Raw genomic sequence first — 20,283 nt, 5'->3', positions numbered from 1 at the left:
TCCTCTCTAACACTTTGGAGAAGATTTCTGAACCCTTTTTATTTATTTTCTTTTGCAATTCAATTATGTCTTCTTCATCTTTGTTTTGCTGTTCTTTTATCTCCATGTCTGAGTAGTTTATCTATTGGGTTTCGGTTTCAAAAGGGATTTTATGATTCTCTAATGATGGTGTTTTAGATTTGGGGTTGATCTCTTTTGTTTTTCATCTATAGTTGTTGTTAAAGCCTACACTAGATTAACTACCTAGTTTATGATCATAGATTTAATTCATCGTGGCACCAAAAGTGTTGTTGAGTTGCTGGAAAAGAACTTAGGTGAGCAAGGTGGACCTTAGCCAACGAAAGTTGAAGTTGAGGCACCTTGTGAATAGATCAAACTTGAACTTATTGCTTGCTTGGATTGCTAGATTCAAACGACGGTTTAGAATTTAATCAATTTCTTGTATAGATAACTAACGTTGCGACAGTATGTTAGTTTTACTTTCGAGATTTGAGTTCAAGAGCGATATCTAATGCTTTCCCAACCTATCATCTAAATTCGTGATCATAATCCCTAATGATTCCTTACACCCAATGTTTTCTCTTTTGAATTAAAACAGTTTGTTTATTTCCGTTTTTAGATAGTTATTTGATTCACAAACTTTTCTTTTGTCTTAACTATATTTGATCTTCATAGTTTCATAGTGCAATTGTTTGGTCTCTATGGATTTGATCCTGAAGTGTTACAACGATACCACTAGATCGTGGTGGAATACACATTGGATTTTAATTGACCTGTTGATCAGGATAGATCAATATATTTAAATAATATTAAAGTCTGTAAAAAATGTCAAAACAAATAATATGTCTATGACACACAAGGAAAAAAAATTATTTACATTATTGGGTCCATTGCAAAATCCCAAAATTGTTTTAGAAAATGACAAAAAGGGTTTTGTTATTTGATGAGCTCATATATATTATGGAGCGTGAGATGCTGAGAACAACACGTAACAAACATTACCAAAGAAAGAATGGGGAAATATATTTCCAACCATTTCAGGGATTTGACTTTTACCGTAAAAGACTGCCCAATAAAATGAATTTGGGTCCAAAATCCATATAATGAAACCACGTTTTTTTTAATATGCAATTACTTTATTTCTCTTTCGGTTCCTCAATTGGAATCATTTTGTTACAAAGGTTGTCAAATCTAATTATTGCAAAAAGAGTGTGAGATTTTACCATAATTTAAAAGTTTGTACGTAAATTTAAGATTTTCATTACCGCGATTGAACGATCGTAAGAAACAAGTCCAGGTACACCCGAAAAAGCGTAACGGTTTATTAGCATTTGATCAAGAGCCATCAAAATAGAGCAAAGAGTACAGAAGTGTAAATGATCAAAAGATTTGCTCGAGGATTTAGGATACGACTGAAAACGATATGACAGGATATTTTTGTTGGCTTCACACTGCAAGTTGCAGTGAGCTGAAGCATGAGATTGGGGTAACTTAGGTGTTAGCTACTAGATATCTATGAGAAAGACATTGAGAGAAATTAAGGGTCAAACGTATAACCACAAATAGGAAAAGATTCTTTCTCAGAAAGATTCTTTATTCTCATTTCACGATGGTCTTTATATTTCTTGACTACAAACACAGCCAGTGCCAAAGTGGTAATACTGTTAACTGTTAAAGATAATGTTTCCTACAGATACCTCGACTCGACAAGACCTTACTAGTTCCACCATGCATAGATTCCTAAACTTTTCTATTCTGACTTGTCGTGTCACTTCATGTCTATCTACAACCATTAACATCTTTCTTTTATATACACAAAGAATGTAGGTATGTGTGTAATACAGAGCCAGTGAAACAGAGCCAATCACGATACTTTGCTTGTGGACCACTCTGTCTTTTTAAGGGTGAGAAACAGGGAGATCTACTTACTATAGTGTATAGGCCGCCACTAGATGTTACCTCTTTTTTCTTCCAGCTTAAATCAATCACCGTCAATGAAGTAAGCTCTTAGCTGTTCGATATAGTTTAGTCCTCATGGATGGATGCATTGAAATATCAAAGTTAAACTCTAGCAATTTAAAAAAAACTCATATACCACACTAGTTAAACAATTTAAACCCATTTTAGGGTCTATTATATTACTAGGATCTCTCATGATAATTTTGTGGTTCACAATGCGAAAACTCGACAGAGATGGAAAACAAGGCAGGCGATCTCCTCAAACTCGGCAGTGTACTCTAGTCTCTCAGAAATAATGGCAGGAAACTGTTAAACAATAAAGCTAATGATACGAAAACAGCAAAGATATCGGTTTTAACATAAGATGCGCAATGATCATATCTTTAAGACTTTAGTTTGAAATGATGAAACGTTGACATCCCATTTAAAAAAAAATTCAAACCGAATATGTCATGGTGAGTAAATAGCTACAGCTTCCTGCAATTTGCATTTTCCTATCTCGTCATTGTGCTGTCATCCCTGTGACACTTAACTTTCGAAACCATTAACAAATATTAAGAAAGGCTCATACTTTTTACTTTAAAACACTCACAAATATTTTCAATTATACCAACATCACCACTCACATCTTTGCTTCAAACAAATTCAATGGGTGTGATTACACTTTCATGATTTAATTTTTCATTTATGTTACCGTTAGATCGTTTTCAGAAACAGAACAAGAAGATAAATTCCACAGTTTTAATATATAGTTTTATTTTGCAGTTTACATTTTTTTTCTTTTACAAAAATATTTAACGCATATATTTTTCTTTTTGTTCACATTTAAAAAAAAATCGAAAATTTTCTTTACTGATATACAACAAATCCATAACGAAGTAATTTGTTTTTGGTAAAAGTTAAAAACCATCAAGTTTGAAAAATGGGTGAGAACAATTTTACCACCATTCGTCGGTTTAGTTATACCGAGAGAGAATCAAGTGGGATTTTATCAGAACAGATAAAACCTGTTTGTTTATATTCCCAAAACTAGATATTATCTAGAAATACAAAATCCAATTTTTTATTATATTAATTACATATGTGAATAATATTTTTTGTATTTATAAGATGTACTATAGTTTTACATCAATATATTATGTAATGTATAATTTCCATTATCTATATGTAGTGGTTTATTATATAGTTAGTATATCCTTATTGTTCATTAAATTTAATTTAGTCAACAAATATACTGTTTTTTATTTTTCTTTTTTATTTACAATGTAGAGATAATAGTCTTATATTTTTATAATTATATGAGTATACTATAATTTGACTTTGTAATTTTGGTTGTTTTATCTCTATATCATTTAACACTTTTGTATTTATTGTTGTGCAAGTCGATTAAAATGGCGGAATATTTTTTTTTGTAAAATTTGATTTATATCAATTGTTTCTAACTAGTATGATCGAAAATCTATATACTGTAATATATATTAGCTACTGAAAACCATTTCGACTACAAATCGTTTTCATCCCAAGAATACCAGATCTATTCCGATCTAGAGCCAACGAAAGCGAACCCGTGTATCTTTCTCTCTATCTCTTTCTTGCATCAAGGTGATCCCTCTATCCAACGAGAATTCATGGAATCAGAAGCAAACAGAGGATTGTGGTATCATGTCACCGTCCATCACGTCATATTGCCGCCGTGAACATCAGCAATGATAAGTCTCGCCTCTTATTCCTCACTCCTTTCTCTTTCTGCTTCGTTATCCTGTTATAGGGATCAAAAAGAGTCAAAAGTAGCAGCCATAGGGAATTAAATGAAGAGTGTTTAAGGTTTATTGTGAGTGTAGATGTGATTGCTTATGCATAATGGAGTTTTAGGTTAGTAATATTTATAGGCAAACGATTAGGTCGACCAATACATCTTTACACCTCCAAAAAATATCCGATCAAGCAAAAAATTAGAGAGATAATAACTATATTGGTTTTTTATGGAATTTTTATGGGATATGATATATTTTGATATTTAATTATGTTTCTCTTGATTGATTTAGAAAATAAATGATTGGTGGGAATCAAAAAGTTTGAACACAAATCTCGGTTAGGATCATCGTCGAAGGTAATAAATCTCTGTCTATTTAATATTTAGGGTGCAAATGGTTGCTTAAAATTGAAAAAATGGGTTGAACAAAATTGGGCTGAATAATATTCAACTCATTCATCTCCAAAATAGTGGTTAAACAAGCTGAACACTTTTGTTGTTGGATTAGTTTATTTTTCATACTTTTTAAGTTGAACAGGCTGAATAAGTTTTTCCAACCTCTTCAACATTTTCAATGCAAATGGTGAAAATTGGTTGAATAAATTTTTTCAACCTGTTCAATCTCTTCAACCTTGCAACCATTTACACCCTTAACTTTTTAAGATAAACTATTAGGGGGAAATATTTGGGAATCAAGAGATTTGATCATAATTCTCGTTCGTGATCATCTCCATGGTTAATAAATCTGTCTCTATTTAATGTTTATTATCTTAATATCTTGAAGACAAAAATTTAGATTTCAAGTGGACTAGGAATGAGTTATGTCGTCAAAACCCAACTTATCAATTTCAAAAAATTAATCCAATGGCATCTTTGTAAATAAGTACCAAGTCTAGGATTTTTTTCATAAATGTCTTTAAAAATGTATATATAATAATAATAATAATAATAATAATAATAATAATATAAAATAATAATAATAATAGATTAAAGAATTAGGTCTTTTTCACTCCCACCTCAAGTGGGTTTGTCACTGCCGCGTGACAGAGAAGGTCGTCTCCGGTGGAATTGATCAATCAGTCTGTTGAATCCTATATTTTGTCGAGCCACGAGAGAGTTTCTCGAATTCCGCCGTAACTTTCTGAAGAAGAAACGTAAACGTGAAGAACAAGGAAAATTTCCTAATCCATAAAGAAAAAAGAAATTGGAAATTGTCTGATTCCTATTAGAAAAGAAATAGAATAGTTAGTTTTCTTGTTGTACAGCTTAGACCCTTGTTCTATAAATAGGGTGCTAAGACGGTCAAACAAGAGAAAAATTACCTAACAATTAAGTTTTAGCTTAAAAGCTACGAACCTAGAGAGGGCTTGAGATTTCTTGAGAAATTTCTAAGATAGGTATGTGATCAAACTAACTTGTTTGAATAGAAGATTGTTTAGAACAAACTTGTAAACATATTTTCTATTAATCAAAAGATTGTTTAGAGAAACCATTGTTTTATTGCTTTGATTGTTTGAATATTGGTAGTTCTCGCTCTTAAACTTTCTCCTCGATTGTTCTGTGGTACTAGAAAACGTTTCTCAATTCTTATAGCAGTTACTAACTTGTATAAAAAAGAGTGGTCTTCTTCTTCTGGTAGATTTCGATTCAAATTTCGCATGTCGATAAGTTTGCGTTGGTTACTTTACTTGGAATGTCTTTAAACATACATGTCTCTTTGCTCGCTCCTGGAATTTTTTATCTGAGCTTCGTTTTGTAAAAACTTGTTTTGGTATATGCTATTGTTTAACATCGTTTCCAATTGATTTATCTCCACAGTCAGGTTTTGGTTTTTGCAATGGAAAAATCGAGCAACAAAGATGGTTTCTTGGGTGGATTTAGGAAACTATTGACAGAACAGTGGCAATCCGATGTTCAGCTCAAGGCTGGAGACAGTGATGAGGCTGAGGGTGCTACTATCCCCGCCCACAAACTTGTTCTGGTAACAGTAACACCCTTCTCTTCTCTCTTAGTGTTAAATAATGCCTTTCAATTTTTAATCTTATTGAGCTGAACGAATATGGAAAATTTTCGTAAATAGGCAGCAAGGTCTGAGGTGTTTAAGAGGATGCTGGAACCAGACGGGATCAAGGCTTCGCCTAAGGTAGTAGAGACAATCACTCTCCCTGAGATGAAACATGAAGAAGTTGAGGCTTTAGTTGATTTCATCTACAGCGTTGACAGCTCTTTCTCTTCTGCCAGTCTCAAGAAACATGCTCGGTCACTCTATCTTGCAGCTGATAAATATGATATACCGCATCTACGGGACCTGTGCAGAACCGAGCTAATATCTTCTTTGAATTCATCAAACGCTCTTAGCATCTTTGAGCTCGCCCAAATCCCTTTTGACTTTACCCTCTCCAATTTTGCCTTCAATAGTATCCAAACCAATTTAAACGTGATTGCTGACTCTGATGAGTTCAAGTTGTTTGTCGTCAATCATCCAAATCTTACAGTGGCGATTATGAAGACTTCTCTTCGAGCCACTACTAACAATCGATTCCACTGTTATTATTGTGGTCGTGCACAATGGTAAGCATAGACCCTAACACTATTATTTTTTAGGCATTGGAATTAGTCAATTAGGTGGTTTACTTTTGTTATCGAGTGAAATTTAGATACCAATTTCTCCACTCACATCTTTGCTTCAAGTAAATCCCATGTGGGCGATTGATTAATTACTTTAATGAGTTTACCTCTGAGTTATGTTGCTTACTGTTATATCCTTTTCAGAATCATAACAAGCTACGAGAAGAGTAAAGTTGTAGCTTAAAACAATAACCATCTATGAAGTAAGTTCTTAGTTGTTCGATATTACTTCTCATGGATGGATGCACTGAAATATCAAAGTTAGATTTTATGGGGACAAAACTCATATACCACACTAGTTAAACAATCTGAACCCATTTTATTACTAGACGAATATCTCATGAGAAATTTTGAGGTGAAAACAAGGCATGCGATGTCTTCCAACTAGGCAGTGTACTAGTATGGCATGGCAGGACACTGTAATCGATACTTTACACCAATAGGAACGTGGGGTTTGAGGAACCAGAAGGCGAATCACAATGATCATTCGGAAGTGACCGATCAACTTCCAATCTCCGTCATTCCTCCTCTGTTTTGCGTACAAGTTGTAGACACAATAACTCTGTTTTGCGTACTAAGTTGTTGACGTAACTCAATTATATTTAATTGTGGACCGGCTTTAGACCATCTCCAATGGTTTTCCTATTTTTTTCCTCTATAGTAGAGATCTTTATAATAGATGTGAGTTTTACTCCAACCCACCTCTATTCTCACCTCTAAAATAGAGTTCCTCTATTATAGAGGAAAAAATAGCAATCTCTATTTTAGAGGTAAAAATAGAGATGAATTGGAATAAAATTCACCTCTATTATAGAGAATCTCTATTATAAAGGAAAAAATAGAGGACTATTGGAGATGCTCTTAGTCGATTGATGTATTATGGCGTTTGTGTTTATTTATTTATATATTTTTTTTTTTGTCGGCAATCTAACTTTGTATTGAAGAAGCCCATATCGGGCAAATTTAAAGTATAACTTTAGGCCCATTTTAATGCTTGTGTGTCTATTATTTATTACTTGTGTGTCTATTTTCAACAAATTTCTATTTCTCGCAAATTTTAATACAATGTTATTATTTGTGAATATTTATACTCATATTTAATATTGTTACTCAAAAAATAAAAGATATAGAAACACAACATCAAAGCAAACCCTAAAAAGCTTCCCTTTCACGAATCACGACTAATCGGACCCGCCTCTTATATATCTGCCGCGTGGAAGAGCCCATCTCCGCCGGCGCCGTGTAACCGAAGCTGTATCAGTTCCGGTTAAAATCGATCAGTCGTTCATATTTCTATTAGGACTTTAGGAGTTAGTCTTAATTTGGTCCAAACGTCAAGAGTACTTCTCGAATACACCTCTTTATTCCTTGTTACTCGAACGTTTCTGATCAACTCTCATGAGTTAAGTTATATAAATTATAGATCCCTCTATAACATCGACCAAATCACATTCAGGTTTTGGTTTGCAATGGCAACACAGAGCAACAAAGAGGTTTTCGTAGGTGGATTTAAGAAACTCTTGAATGAACAATGGCAAGCCGATGTACGTCTCAAGGCAGGAGACAGTGATAGAGTGCAGCTATCTTTGCCCACAAGCTTTTCTTGGTATTTCCTACTTCTCCTCTTCTCTTTTATTTATCATCATCCAATTTAGGGAAAAGTTATAGAAATGCTTATAGTGTAGCAATGTTTTTGAGAGTGGCTCTTATTTGGTTTTTTTTTTTTAATCATTGTTGATGATGTTCCCTCAACATAAATGGAATTTTAAATAGGTAGCAAGATCAGAGGTGTTCAAGAAGATACTGGAATCAGATGAGTTCAAGGCTTCAGCTAAGCTGGTTGAGACTGTCACTCTCTCGGAGATGAAACACGAAGAAGTCATAGCTGTAGTAGAGTTCATCTACATCGTCGATGGCTCCATTTCTTCTGAGAGTCTCAAGAAACATGTTCGGTCACTCTTTCTTGCTGCCGACAAATATGAGATTCCACATCTAAGAGACCAATGCAGAAATGAGCTTTTATCATCTTTTAGTCCATCAAATGCTCTTATTATCCTTGAGCTCGCCCAAATCCCTTTTGACAAAGCCCTCAATGATGCCGCCTTCACTAAAATTATAACCACCCAACTCTTGCCGTGGAGATAATGAAGTCTTCTATAATTCGGCTTAGTAATACCAAAAGATATTGTGGTTACTGTTGTCAGTACGTCTAAAAATAAACATTCTCTTGGTGTTTCATATCTTTGTGATAAACCGATTTATCCTTTTCAAGTGAGTTGACATAATCGTGAATAGTATCCAAAGTTTGCCAATTCGTGTCTTAAATACAATGCGCTGCCTCTAGGTAGATTTTATTTAGTATGTTGTGAAGGTCGCTTATATAAATGCAGTTCTCTAGCTCTACGAATGTCTTACAAACAGGCTCGGCGATGATGATCTCTGCAACAACTTCATCCGTAAGGATTGATCGGAGTCTAAAGCATCTCGTTTTGTGATTGATGATGTCCATCCTCAGTTTTGACTACGTACATCTTAAGTCAAGCAAGATCAGTTTTGAAAATATTGTATCCCCTAAACACAATAGGCAGCAAGATCAGAGGTGTTTAATAAGATGCTGGAACCAGACGATATCAAGGCTAAGGCTAAGTTAGAGACTATCACTTTCCCTGAGATGAAACATGAAGAATTAGAGGCTTTTGTTGATTTCATCTACAGCGTTGATGGCTCCTCTTCTTCTGTGAGCCTCAAGAAACATGCTCGGTCACTCTATCTTGCAGCAGATAGACCACTGTTATGTTTGTGGTCATACACAATTATAAGCATAGATAGACAGACCCTGACGATTTTATCTTCTTTTAGGCATTGAAATTATGTGGTTTACTTTTGTTATTGAGTGTAATTAGTTTGTTATGTTCGCTGCCGCAACTTCCTTTTTATTTAATCTGTATAATTAAGTATTTTAACTTAAAAGTTTCATGGTTATCATATAGTTCGTACATTATTTTTAATTGTCAAAGTGATGTTTGTATCTAGTACTCGTTTGTAATTGTTCCTTTCTAACTTGTGAACGGCTGGAAAGAGAGCAAAAACTTGCTAGCTAAATTCGACTAAACTGTGTATGGATGTTTTTGTTTTACAAAAGGCTGCATTCATCGATTGTGTTAAGGCAGATGATTGATTCAACTTCAGCAACACTTCTCAGAGATGACTCACGACGAGCTATATATACGTTTTACTGATTTTATGTACAAATTAAGGTTCCCGATACAAAACTGTGGAAGCACGCCCGTATGTACACTCTACATAGCTGCAGAGAAATACAAGAATCTATACCTCCAAGAACTTTGCATAAACCAGCTCATGGACTTAAAAGTTTTTTTTTTAATGTACTATGCTTTATACTTTATAGGATACCCAAGTATTGTCCCTGAATTAATTGTTATCAGCAATACCATGCAGCGCACGTGATCTTGATGAAAGGTGTTCAATTCATATTTCTTTTGCTTCTAAAAGTTCAAGATTCATTCGGTCTAAAATTGGAAGCTTTTTAATTTGTTAAGAATAGAATCTAATTCGCTTGGATTGAGGAACCCCCTGAAAAAACATGAGTTGCATTATGCTAAGTAAACCAAAATATCACACTTAATAGTTAGTCGTGATTTAGTAATAGTGGATGGAATGAGTAGAACGGATACGTTTTACTTTCCAGGTTTTCTGGAGTTATTTTGGTCACGTGAACAAAGAAATGCTTGTCTTCTTCTGTTGTAGAAAATAAGTTCACTAATTAATATCATCTGACCAAATCCAAAATAATGATAAAAGTTTTAGTCTACTGAATTCAGAAACAATGCTCTGAGCGTTTTCTCTAAATGATATTCTAATCTAACATATGAACAAATTTTTAACTGTACTCGATTGATATGTATCAGTTTGGTGACTAATACCTACTTACTAGCTATATATTGAATACGTATTTTGTATTTGCATATGTGGAATATATATAGAAACATACCATTGATTTTTCTTCATTATCCCTTTTTAGGGGAAGATTCAGGGCTACAAAGATGGACAGAAAAAAAGAAGAGCAAAAATACTATAGAAATTGTGTTATTATATTTTGTATAATAAGAAATAAATATATAAAGGTAAAAAAAAAAAAAAGTGGGTCAATCTAGATCTGTGGATCATTGCTTTCACCCCAGCCAGCTCCTCATTGCATCTGTCACTGCCTGTTTCACTGCTTCAGCATCCATATTTTCTCCTTCTTCATTCTACATTTTTATTATTAACAGTGGCGTAATCATTAAATATATTATTATTCATGCCAACACACACATATCGACATAGACAACACATGTTTTTATATTTTGTATGCGTGTGCGTGTGTGTGTTGAGATTGCTCACTTTATTTAATATTCTGAAATTTTCACCAGCAAAATCACAGGCATTAATTTTCAATGTATGTAATAAAGTAAGTGAAACCACATAAAGTTCGTAAATTCATATGATGACACGCCATTGCCGAATCAACACTCTTTTTTTTTTTTTTGGACAAAACCGAATCAGCTCTTTTGTATCAAGATTCAAGAACTTCATACAAACATTTTCCAAACCATATATTCGCAAATCATTTTAATTAACTACGATATAGAATAAATGTATACAGATATATATGAGGTGTGGTGATTAGATTAATTACCTCGACTCCCATGGCATGCAAGCTAAAGGAGTCGGTACATGAAACCCTAGCTTCAAGAACGTTAAGCCCAATATCCTCAAAGGCTTCTAATACCGAAACAAGCATCCCTGGCTGATTCTTCCCTGAGAGTATATTTATCATAAAACCTTTTTCTAGGGTTTCCACTGTTACCTATAAAAAAAGCCCAATCTTAATGAATCTCTCACACTGTCACACATTAATCACATATACGTACGTACTTAAGTACATAACGGATCCAAAGGAAACATTATATCTGTATGTTTGTGATTGTTTACCATTGGTGTCGTTGGATCCGTGGGCTCGCTTGAAGATTGCTCTGCAGTAGGGCCTTCGTTGAATCTTTCGACTTTCTGCTTAAGCGTTTGGATATACTTTGATGCATCCATTATGATCGATGTATCGTTTTCCTGTCATCAAAACACGTGTGCCCGCACACATATTAGTAGTATATACAACATCGCTAGAATTATATATGTACCACAAATTAAAAGAGAGAATCCATCTCAATTCATAAGTTGGCCAAATATGTATATCCTGTTTGCAATAACATACGTGATCTTCTATATATGATTAGAAAAGGATCAAGTGATTAGCCAAATTAATAAATAAAAAGCAAACTTGAATATAAATATCAAAAGGGATTCAAATATAAATGATCCGAAGGGACGAAATTGTGATTGAGTGAAAAAATAAATAAACAAAGCTATATATAGATCGATTAAGATTGTGTGTGTGCACGCGCATGTGTGTGTTAATAATAGGATTTATATACGTATACATATGATTGCGTTTATCTCCGTCGGAAATCAAAAAAGAAAGAGAGGGAGGGTGATGTAATAATTACAGCATGAGAATTAGTGATCGAACGAAGCAACTGAAACTTCTCTTGCAAAGAACCTCTCTTCTGTTCTCTCGAAACCATTCTTCTTTTATGCTTTCATTAGCATCTTCTTTCGTATTGAGCTTCCTCGATTTTGTTTATAAATATATAGAGGAACTATGTGTTATATATATATATATGAGAGGGAGGAAGCAGAGATCTTAGATTAAAATTGTTTATAGGATACTCTCCCCTCTCACATGTCTGCCTTAGTCTCTCTTGATCGCTACAAAATATAATATACGGACAACTCCGATTTGTATCTCGTGAATTACTTGCTTGCCTCTATGTCTCAATAGACGATATTCTATTTAATATTCGATCCAATTTTTATTTTGTTTTCTTATATGAATATATTATCTTATATTTTTTTATATTTATACAATATTTCTATCATATAAGTACGTATAAATATACGTATACGTGTCTATACCTTTTACGTACCAACTTGAATATTGTAAATTAATCACTATGTTTTATAGTCGATGTGTATTGACGGTAAACTCTCACTGTAATGAAATACGCTTTAAATTATTAACTTTGTATTTGTTGATGTGATTTTAGTTTCTTCTGTGTCTAAATACTATTCTAACGCCTCCAAGGAAAATCACGATAATTGATAACAACTATCGCCAGCTTTAAATTTTGGAAACCGATAAAACAGATAAATGATTACAAAACTCCATTTATATGCTTATATTGATATGATGTACACTTTCAAAGTCATGTAAAAAGTATATGTCGATCATGAAAAGGACTTTTTTATGTATGTGTATAGGGAATACTAATATATTTTCTTAAGAATCATGTTGATCATATGATGTACTCTTCAAAATCATGTAAAAAAGTTTATGTTGATCACAAAAAGGACTTTATTATGCATGTATATATACTAATATTTTTTTAAAAAAATACATATGGCAAGCTAGTCATTTAACTATAAATTCTAAACCTCAAAGTAATTTTCTTCACTCTATATATATATATTTACACATATCTAAATTGAATAGCATAAATTAGCATCACCATCCCTTATTTTCATGCAATTTCTATTTAATGGCGAAATAAAAGACATGCAAGTACCATAAACTACTACCAATTCGTTATGATCATTGCAACAACAAGAACAAATCATTTGAACTTGTGATGACTAGGTTGCGGTTTTATATATATGCGCCACTTGAATAATGTTATAATAGGATAATTGAATAGATAGTGAAACTAAAAATAAAATGGGACGAGAAAGGGAATGATGAGCTCGTGATATATGGGGGGAATAATTAATATTGTGAAACGCATATTAAAAGAAATCAAAAATAAAAATTTTGGGAGCATCGAAAGAAGTGAAGGTGAGGATAAAAGCAAACAAAAGAATGTTAGTTGCGATTTTGGAATGCCTCCAAACACTCCTCACGGGGATCTTTATGAACAAATACCCACACATATATCCTCCTCTCTCTTCACCTATTCCTCATCTCTCTCCTTGTCCTCTCTATCGCGCTCTCTTTCTTTCTCTGTCTATATGTATATACATTAGATAAAATGTATTTGCATGCCGTATACACCGCGTATACATGTGCATGTATGCATTAACAATAATACAAATCCTATTTTTGAACAAACACCAATGTTAAGTCACATCTTTCAAACACATATATCTTATAAAGGTTGATGCCTAACAATTTCCCTTCACATTACACATAGAATGATTTGATGGATCAATCTAAAAAACACATCTATCAAGTTACTCGCGCGCAGCATCCTTATGTATAATTATACGATGTTGTCCGTATATGTAAGCTGCGTATAGATACATGTACGTATATAAGTTTGGATATATTAGCAATGGTATAAGATGTAGAACATTGTCTATATAGGAGACTGACAAACAAACGTACCCACCAATTCACATGTGTGCCAATTAATCATCACAACAAAACAACACTCTACACACAAGTCCCGTTGCTTCATCAAAACATTTTTCTTTTACGTCTATAGCTTCATTCATTTGGACATTTTACTATTTCCTCTCCTCATCTTCCTCCTATACGCTCTGTTTCTATTTCTTCTTTATTTTAGGGTTTGGTGCAATGCAAACCCCTTGATTTTCTCCGCCTCTCGTCTACACTATTATGATCCATGTGTATGGTTCCATATATTGCAATATATACATATTAAATAAAATCGAATGGTAGAGTTTTGATTTGTACTCCTACGCTTGTCATATATATATACATAACTAACAATTAAATTATGTATGATGCCATGATAACAAGCCATTTAGCGTTAATCATACATTATATTAAATATTACTTTAGACCCAATTAATGATTTCATCGTTCAATTCTAAAGCACAACTGATCACTAATATAAATTTGATAAATTAGTCATAATCACAATTGATGATTGTTGTTGACTGACTTGGACCGGATCGCGACACCACATCATCATGGTTCTAAATCCAATTTGTTTCTATAGGAATGTGGATATCATTAACATGAAATGTGAGGTTTTACAAAAGAGCTTAACCTATAACTGTAAACTTGCCAAAAAAAAAAAAACAGATTTTACAACCATTGTTGAGTGTCAATCAACAATACTCATCTAATCCTAATCCAAATTTCCACACACACACATATATATCGATTACAAAAGTTTAAATGTTAATATCTCTTGCAGTTGAAGATAAAGAATAATCTGAGTAAGTATCTATGATAAACAATTTAACAGGTTTTTCAAACAAAATCTTTTGTTTCAAAAATGATATTTCTACGGATAAGTCTACCGTTATGAACCAAGTCGACGAAATTAAGCTACATCTATATAAGTCAAGTGTAATTAGAAAGATCAATTTATTCGTGTTATATGAGTTTCTGTACATTTACATCTTCAAAAACTAGTTAACACATGACGTAGTTGAGAGGTTATACATGCATATTGTATCTAGATAATATATGCATAGTGGAGTCTATATATATTGTTGCTCGGTTTATACATTTTATAGAATGTTATACGTGATATATAAAAGTCGGTATATGTTATAATTGAATTTCAAATATGATGAATATAATTTATACATGATAGGTTTATATAAAAGGTTTTTCTCATGTAAGATTAAATGTTTCTTTCTAAAATTAAAAATTAAAATATACATGCTATATAATAATATAATTTATAAACTTTATATACACTGCCGGCTATACATAATGTAGTTGGATTATACATGTTCGCAAACCGTGATATACTATTAATTAGTTTTCAATGTTATATAAAATTTTTGACTGGAAATCAAAATATATGCGAAATAATATGATGAGTTACGTACACTATATGTATATTTATAGAAAGGAGTCGCTATCTACATCTGAATTCTAATGGCTACAAAGAGTTGCCTTGTCATCGTTTCGCTTCTAAAAGTTTTGGCTTAGATATGATCATTTTAGAAAGACAAGTATTTTCCTATCATATTATCTATTTATTTATGTCATTATGTAAATATTTATTTTAAAAGAAATTTTGTAAAAGAGTCTCGTGTTTGTGACAGCTATATCTCTTTTGTCTTCTCTCCCATATGAATTATATTTTCTTGCCCGAGACAATTGATGTTAGTATCATTTTGGTTTTACAATATGCACATAAAATCATGTTATAAACGAAATTAATGAAATCCAATATTCTCAGTACTCATCAGTAGATCCACATGCAAAACGACCATTGGTTTATTTCCTACATATTAGGAAAAGGCTTCTGATTGTACTTGTAAATTTATACGTCCAAGTTATGAAACACTATAGTTATTATCAGCTCAAGCAAAAGGTATTCTATAAATTTTAATTTGAAGACAAATAATAATAATAAAAACTTTTAAAGTTATTGTGGATTAAGAATAAATTTTAACATAGTTACCAAAAATTAAGAATAATTTTGTGATTAAATTTTTTTTTTGTAAAAAAAGATTTGGTATACCAATTTAATGATATATTTGAAATACAGAGAGTCTTAGGTTTTTGAACAACTGGCAGTGATCTAAGAAAACTACTATAATAAAATAGTTTTCTTCCTTTTGATGTCAATAATGCTAATCAGTTTACGCTGAAAATTATATTTCTCATGTCTGATTAAAAAGTGTCTAGCGATCATCGTGACATTATCTCTCGTTGTAATATCATCTCTATGTTGGCACATCAATGTTAAGGACGACTCATTAATTAAACTCCAAGATATAACATATTGGATGGACCATACGTGGGATTTAGATGAGACCAAAAGGACAAAATAAAATTGAACATATCTTAAGAAGAATTTACAATAATATGTTGTAGTCAGGGTTTAGCAATTTGATCTACCCCACTCTCCTCTTGAATGTGACAAAAGAATCAAATGAGAATTAGGTCACGGGGGCGGCTTTGTGCTATCAAACATCACTCATTTTTTTATTTTTAAAACAACTCTTTTATTTTCGATATTTTGTATAGTATTTTGATCAAATAATAGACATTGCTCAATCATTTACATCCTCATATTAATATATATCAGAATACAGTAGACGAAAAAAAGAACGCGTTTATCATTAAGTTTTTGACTACATAGATGCTTACATGTAAATAATGCGTGACGTGTGCATGCCTAATTATAAACTAATTGTAACCAAGATTTTTATCAAAACTTATATGTTGGAATCCCACAAAAATGGGAGAGAAGAAGTGATAACACACGTTAACAAACATCTGCTCTAGTTTATTTTATTAAACTGGAAGGTGTCCGATGTGCCGTGACGCCAATTTAATCTATTCTTAAGAACTGATTTCATCCTTTTCTCACAAAACATGCATTTTTTTTTTCTTTTTCTTGGAAGACAGGTTACATAACGTACGGCAGCCTAATTATTTACTCTCTTTGAAATTAATGACTTCGATTTTTGATAGCACAATATATGTGTTATGTGTTATAACACATATATTGTGCTAATTGATTATGCTCATTTGATAACCGTATAATGTTCAGAAAAAACCGTACATGTTAATAAAGTTAGTATAGAAGACAAAAAAAGTTAAAATATAAGTCAAATCAAGTTGCAGAATAATTTTGAAGGTATTATTAGCCGACTTATATTCATATGAATGCACAGATTAGAAATATTCATATGATGTTACTTGAAAAAGCAATTTCCTTGATAAAAAAAAAGCACAAGGACTTAAATAAGTCAATTGCTATGTATTTTTCGGATGGTAATATCATCATGATATCTATGCCAAAGAAGAAAAAAAATATGATTGATGTATTAAATAATGGAAAAATTATAAGTTTTTCGTTAATTCTCTCACATATTTTTTAGTTACCTTCTAGAATTTTTTTTTAATATATAATCGATCACTACAGCAAATAAAAGCATGCAATAATTATAGTGAAATAATTTTTGTATTGGTTATTTTAATTAACATAAATTTCTTTGTTTAGAAAAAATTAAAGAGGAAAAAGGAAAATCAAAAGGATGATATGGGCCCATTTAGAGGGAAATGGAGCAACATAAGGCCCATAAAGGATATCTGTAAGCCCTACTTACTTTTACCCCTAGTGTCCTCTTCTGCAACCATCTCCTTTTGCTTCTCTCTCTTTCGTTTTACCTTCGCGCCGCCGGTAGAGAGAGACAGAGAAAAAAAAAAATGGGGAAGAAGGCGAAAACTTCAAGGAAAGGGAAAAAAGCATGGAGGGCTAACATAAGCACTGAGGATATTGAAGATTTCTTCCAGAAGTCTACCAGAGATGCTCTCTCCGGCGGCAATCTCTCCGCTGCTCCCAGCGAGGACCTCTTCCACGTCGATAAATCTCATGGTTTGTTCCTTTGCCCTTTAATATTTAGAGTTTGGTTTGTTTGATGAAGATTACTTATTTAGCTGCTTCATTAGTTTTGATGGGAGTTATGAGAAGAACGTTCATGGATGGGATTTGATATTTTAGAATGCAAAAAAAAAAAAAAAGAGTTTTTATTTGATTTTGAATGTGATGTTTTGCGTATCAGACCTTCCGGTGAAGAGAAAGATTGAGAAACGTAGAGAGAGAGTGCTCCGTTATGACAGTATTATGAAGAAGAACCCATTTGTCCAGTTAGTGCCATCTTCAAAGCCAAAGTTGAAGAAAAGTAAGAAGGCAACAATTGTTACAGAAGATAAAACATCTAAACAAGTTCAAAAGGTGAGTTTTTTTTTTTTTTTTTTTTTTTTTTATGATATGATTTTCTAGCTTTATAAGATTTTTGTTGATCGTCTCTACATTGTTGTTCTGGAGAGCTTATTTCATATGATGTTTTGTCTTTCTTTTCAGAATGTTGGTGACGATTCCTCTGAAATGGTGGACTTGTGGGGTGATGATAATAAAGGTCTGTTTAGTTAATGTTTACTTTCTTGTTGCTTCTTAATCATAACTTTTTCTATGTCATGATTTAACATTTCCGTTTCGAAAAAAATTCTTGCAGGAGAACTTGAGACCAATCCTAGAAAGGTAATGTGTCTCCTGTAATTAGAGTTGTTTGCTGTTGTTGTTTCTGTAATGGATAAATTAGTTTGTTTGGGACGGTGACTCAGTTGGCTCCTTTTCTGGTGTACAGATTTTCAAAAAACCTTCAATTATTCCAGCAGTAGAAATTGAACATCCAGGATGCTCATACAACCCTACAACTGAAAGTCACCAGGTATTTATCTATTAACTAAGTTCCACAGATTTGAGCTCTTTTTATCATCCTAGTCTTGTGTGCGAATCATGCATTCACTTCTCTTTTTTGTATTGCAGGATATGTTGGCTGAAGCCGTTGCTCAAGAAATGCAGAAAGTTTACAAAACTGAGTTAGGGCCTGCACCTGTTCCTCTGACTATTGATGGAGATGAAGTCAGTGAAGATGAGGTGAGTCTTTTGCTTGTTTTGTAATCGATTAAATAATTGAAAGATAAGCATTGAATTTAGTTTAATCCATACGGCTTTTGTATTTACCTATCTCAGAGGTACTTTCTTGGAGTGGACAAAAGTCTTGGTGATGGTGAAGATGAAGATGAAGATGATGAAGAAGTTGAGAATGAAGTGTCAGAGGCTGGTAACAAGTAAGAAGCTCTCTGATTCTTGGAAGACAGTATTATATTTCTTTTACTTACTCCATCAGCAAAGAGTTGGATTTTCATGTGTTTGAAATTCTTGTACTGCAGTTTCGCAAGAAAAACAAAGAGGGTTACCCGCGTGGAATTAAATAAGCGATGTAGGCAAAAGGCTCTGCGAAAAAAAGAGACAAAGGAAAAGGCTAAAAAGCAGATCTCAAAGGAAATTGACAGGTATTTTGCGATTTTAATATGTCTTGATGATGTCTCTGATTACTTATTAAATCACACCTACACAAAATCTTGTTTTAACTATTCTTCTTTTTTGTTTCTGCATTGTAGTTTACCCAATATCTTAAAAGAAATAGCCCGAGAAGATGAGGATAAACAGAATAAACATTTACGACGGGTCGTCGCTAAGCAGGAAGTGCTAAAGATACGTCCTCCTCGTTTGGGAAAGTACAAGTATGAAACTGAATCCTTCTTTACACCTATACATTTTCTTGCTCATTCTGATCAAATTACATTTTATAGTTCTGAAAATTGACTGTTTGTTTCAGATTTGAGGCTCCACCAGTTCAAGTCCTCTTGACAGAAGAGATGACTGGGTCACTTCGTAAGCTGAAGGTATACTCTTTGTTCCCAGAATCCAACGTTTTGGTCCTTGTGAAATTTCTTAGTGACTAAAAAACTGAAACAGTCGTTCTCTTAATTTTGATAGGCATGTTGCACTCTTGCAAGAGATCGATTCAAGAGCCTCGAGAAGCGAGGAATACTTGTTCCCTCAAAGAACATTAGAAGGTTAGTTTTTACAGCAATGACTCATACAGTAAACAAAGTAGATTATGCTGAGTTCTTACTATGATCATGAATTGTGCAGGTCTTAGGAACTCTTCTCACTATCTGCGGCTTGTTTGAGAAAAGCTTTTGGTAGAAATCTTTGGTAGAAATCAACAACAAATGCTATCTCAATCGACTCATATATCTTGTGTTTTAACATTAAGTTGTTTGAAATGTTGTCAAATTTTGAGTTAATGAAAAAAACAATAGATTTTGCTACAAATTCAATCGCTCATGAATTAATAGGTACATTTACACCTATACATACAGCTGAGACTAGGTGAAGGAAACATCTTTTTCGATAACAGAAAGATAATTTTAGGAGTTACATGTGATTTTCTTAAAAAATAGTTGAGACTAGGTGAAATGCTTGAAGTTGAAACTTCTCTTCAAGTTCTGAATTCTGATCATTACATAATCA

At 32.8% G+C, this 20,283-nt stretch overlaps 2 protein-coding genes and 2 pseudogenes across 4 annotated transcripts; 3 read left to right on the top strand and 1 right to left on the bottom strand.

Moving 5' to 3' along the window:
- Window positions 1–4,847: 4,847 nt before the first annotated feature.
- On the top strand, window positions 4,848–7,314 carry LOC104782525 (putative BTB/POZ domain-containing protein At2g40450). Of its 2 annotated transcripts, XM_087509108.1 has the most exons (4): window positions 5,005–5,109; window positions 5,531–5,693; window positions 5,793–6,283; window positions 6,485–7,314. In XM_087509108.1, coding segments are annotated over exons 2-4 (636 nt in total). In that variant the 5' UTR covers window positions 5,005–5,109; window positions 5,531–5,549; the 3' UTR covers window positions 6,486–7,314. The 2 variants fall into 2 exon arrangements, with proteins under 2 accessions (XP_010505779.1, XP_087365234.1); XM_010507477.2 differs by lacking the exon at window positions 6,485–7,314 and having other exon boundaries at window positions 4,848–5,109; window positions 5,793–6,432.
- A 353-nt stretch (window positions 7,315–7,667) lies between these two features.
- Window positions 7,668–8,601, top strand: LOC104784316 (putative BTB/POZ domain-containing protein At2g40450; annotated as a pseudogene).
- Window positions 8,602–10,335: 1,734 nt separating this feature from the next.
- On the bottom strand, window positions 10,336–12,241 carry LOC104782523 (transcription factor bHLH93-like; annotated as a pseudogene). The gene is made up of 4 exons (XR_015597271.1): window positions 11,905–12,241; window positions 11,336–11,467; window positions 11,040–11,210; window positions 10,336–10,611 (listed from the first exon to the last, which is right to left on the bottom strand). The product of XR_015597271.1 is annotated as a transcription factor bHLH93-like (transcript).
- Window positions 12,242–17,479: 5,238 nt separating this feature from the next.
- LOC104782522 (ribosome biogenesis protein NOP53) lies at window positions 17,480–20,085 on the top strand. The gene is made up of 12 exons (XM_087511020.1): window positions 17,480–17,772; window positions 17,960–18,132; window positions 18,262–18,316; window positions 18,413–18,438; window positions 18,545–18,628; window positions 18,727–18,837; window positions 18,934–19,031; window positions 19,134–19,256; window positions 19,365–19,487; window positions 19,583–19,649; window positions 19,744–19,823; window positions 19,903–20,085. The coding sequence occupies exons 1-12, from the start codon at window positions 17,604–17,606 to the stop codon at window positions 19,907–19,909; spliced, it is 1,116 nt and encodes a 371-aa protein (XP_087367146.1). The 5' UTR covers window positions 17,480–17,603; the 3' UTR covers window positions 19,910–20,085.
- Window positions 20,086–20,283: the final 198 nt, after the last annotated feature.

The sequence above is a fragment of the Camelina sativa genome, chromosome 4 (genome assembly GCF_030686135.1).
Source record: "Camelina sativa cultivar CO46 ecotype springtype chromosome 4, ASM3068613v1".
Taxonomy (NCBI): Eukaryota; Viridiplantae; Streptophyta; class Magnoliopsida; order Brassicales; family Brassicaceae; genus Camelina; species Camelina sativa.
The sequence above is the reverse complement of the archived record's forward strand: the minus strand, read 5'-3'. Positions and strand labels throughout refer to the sequence as shown.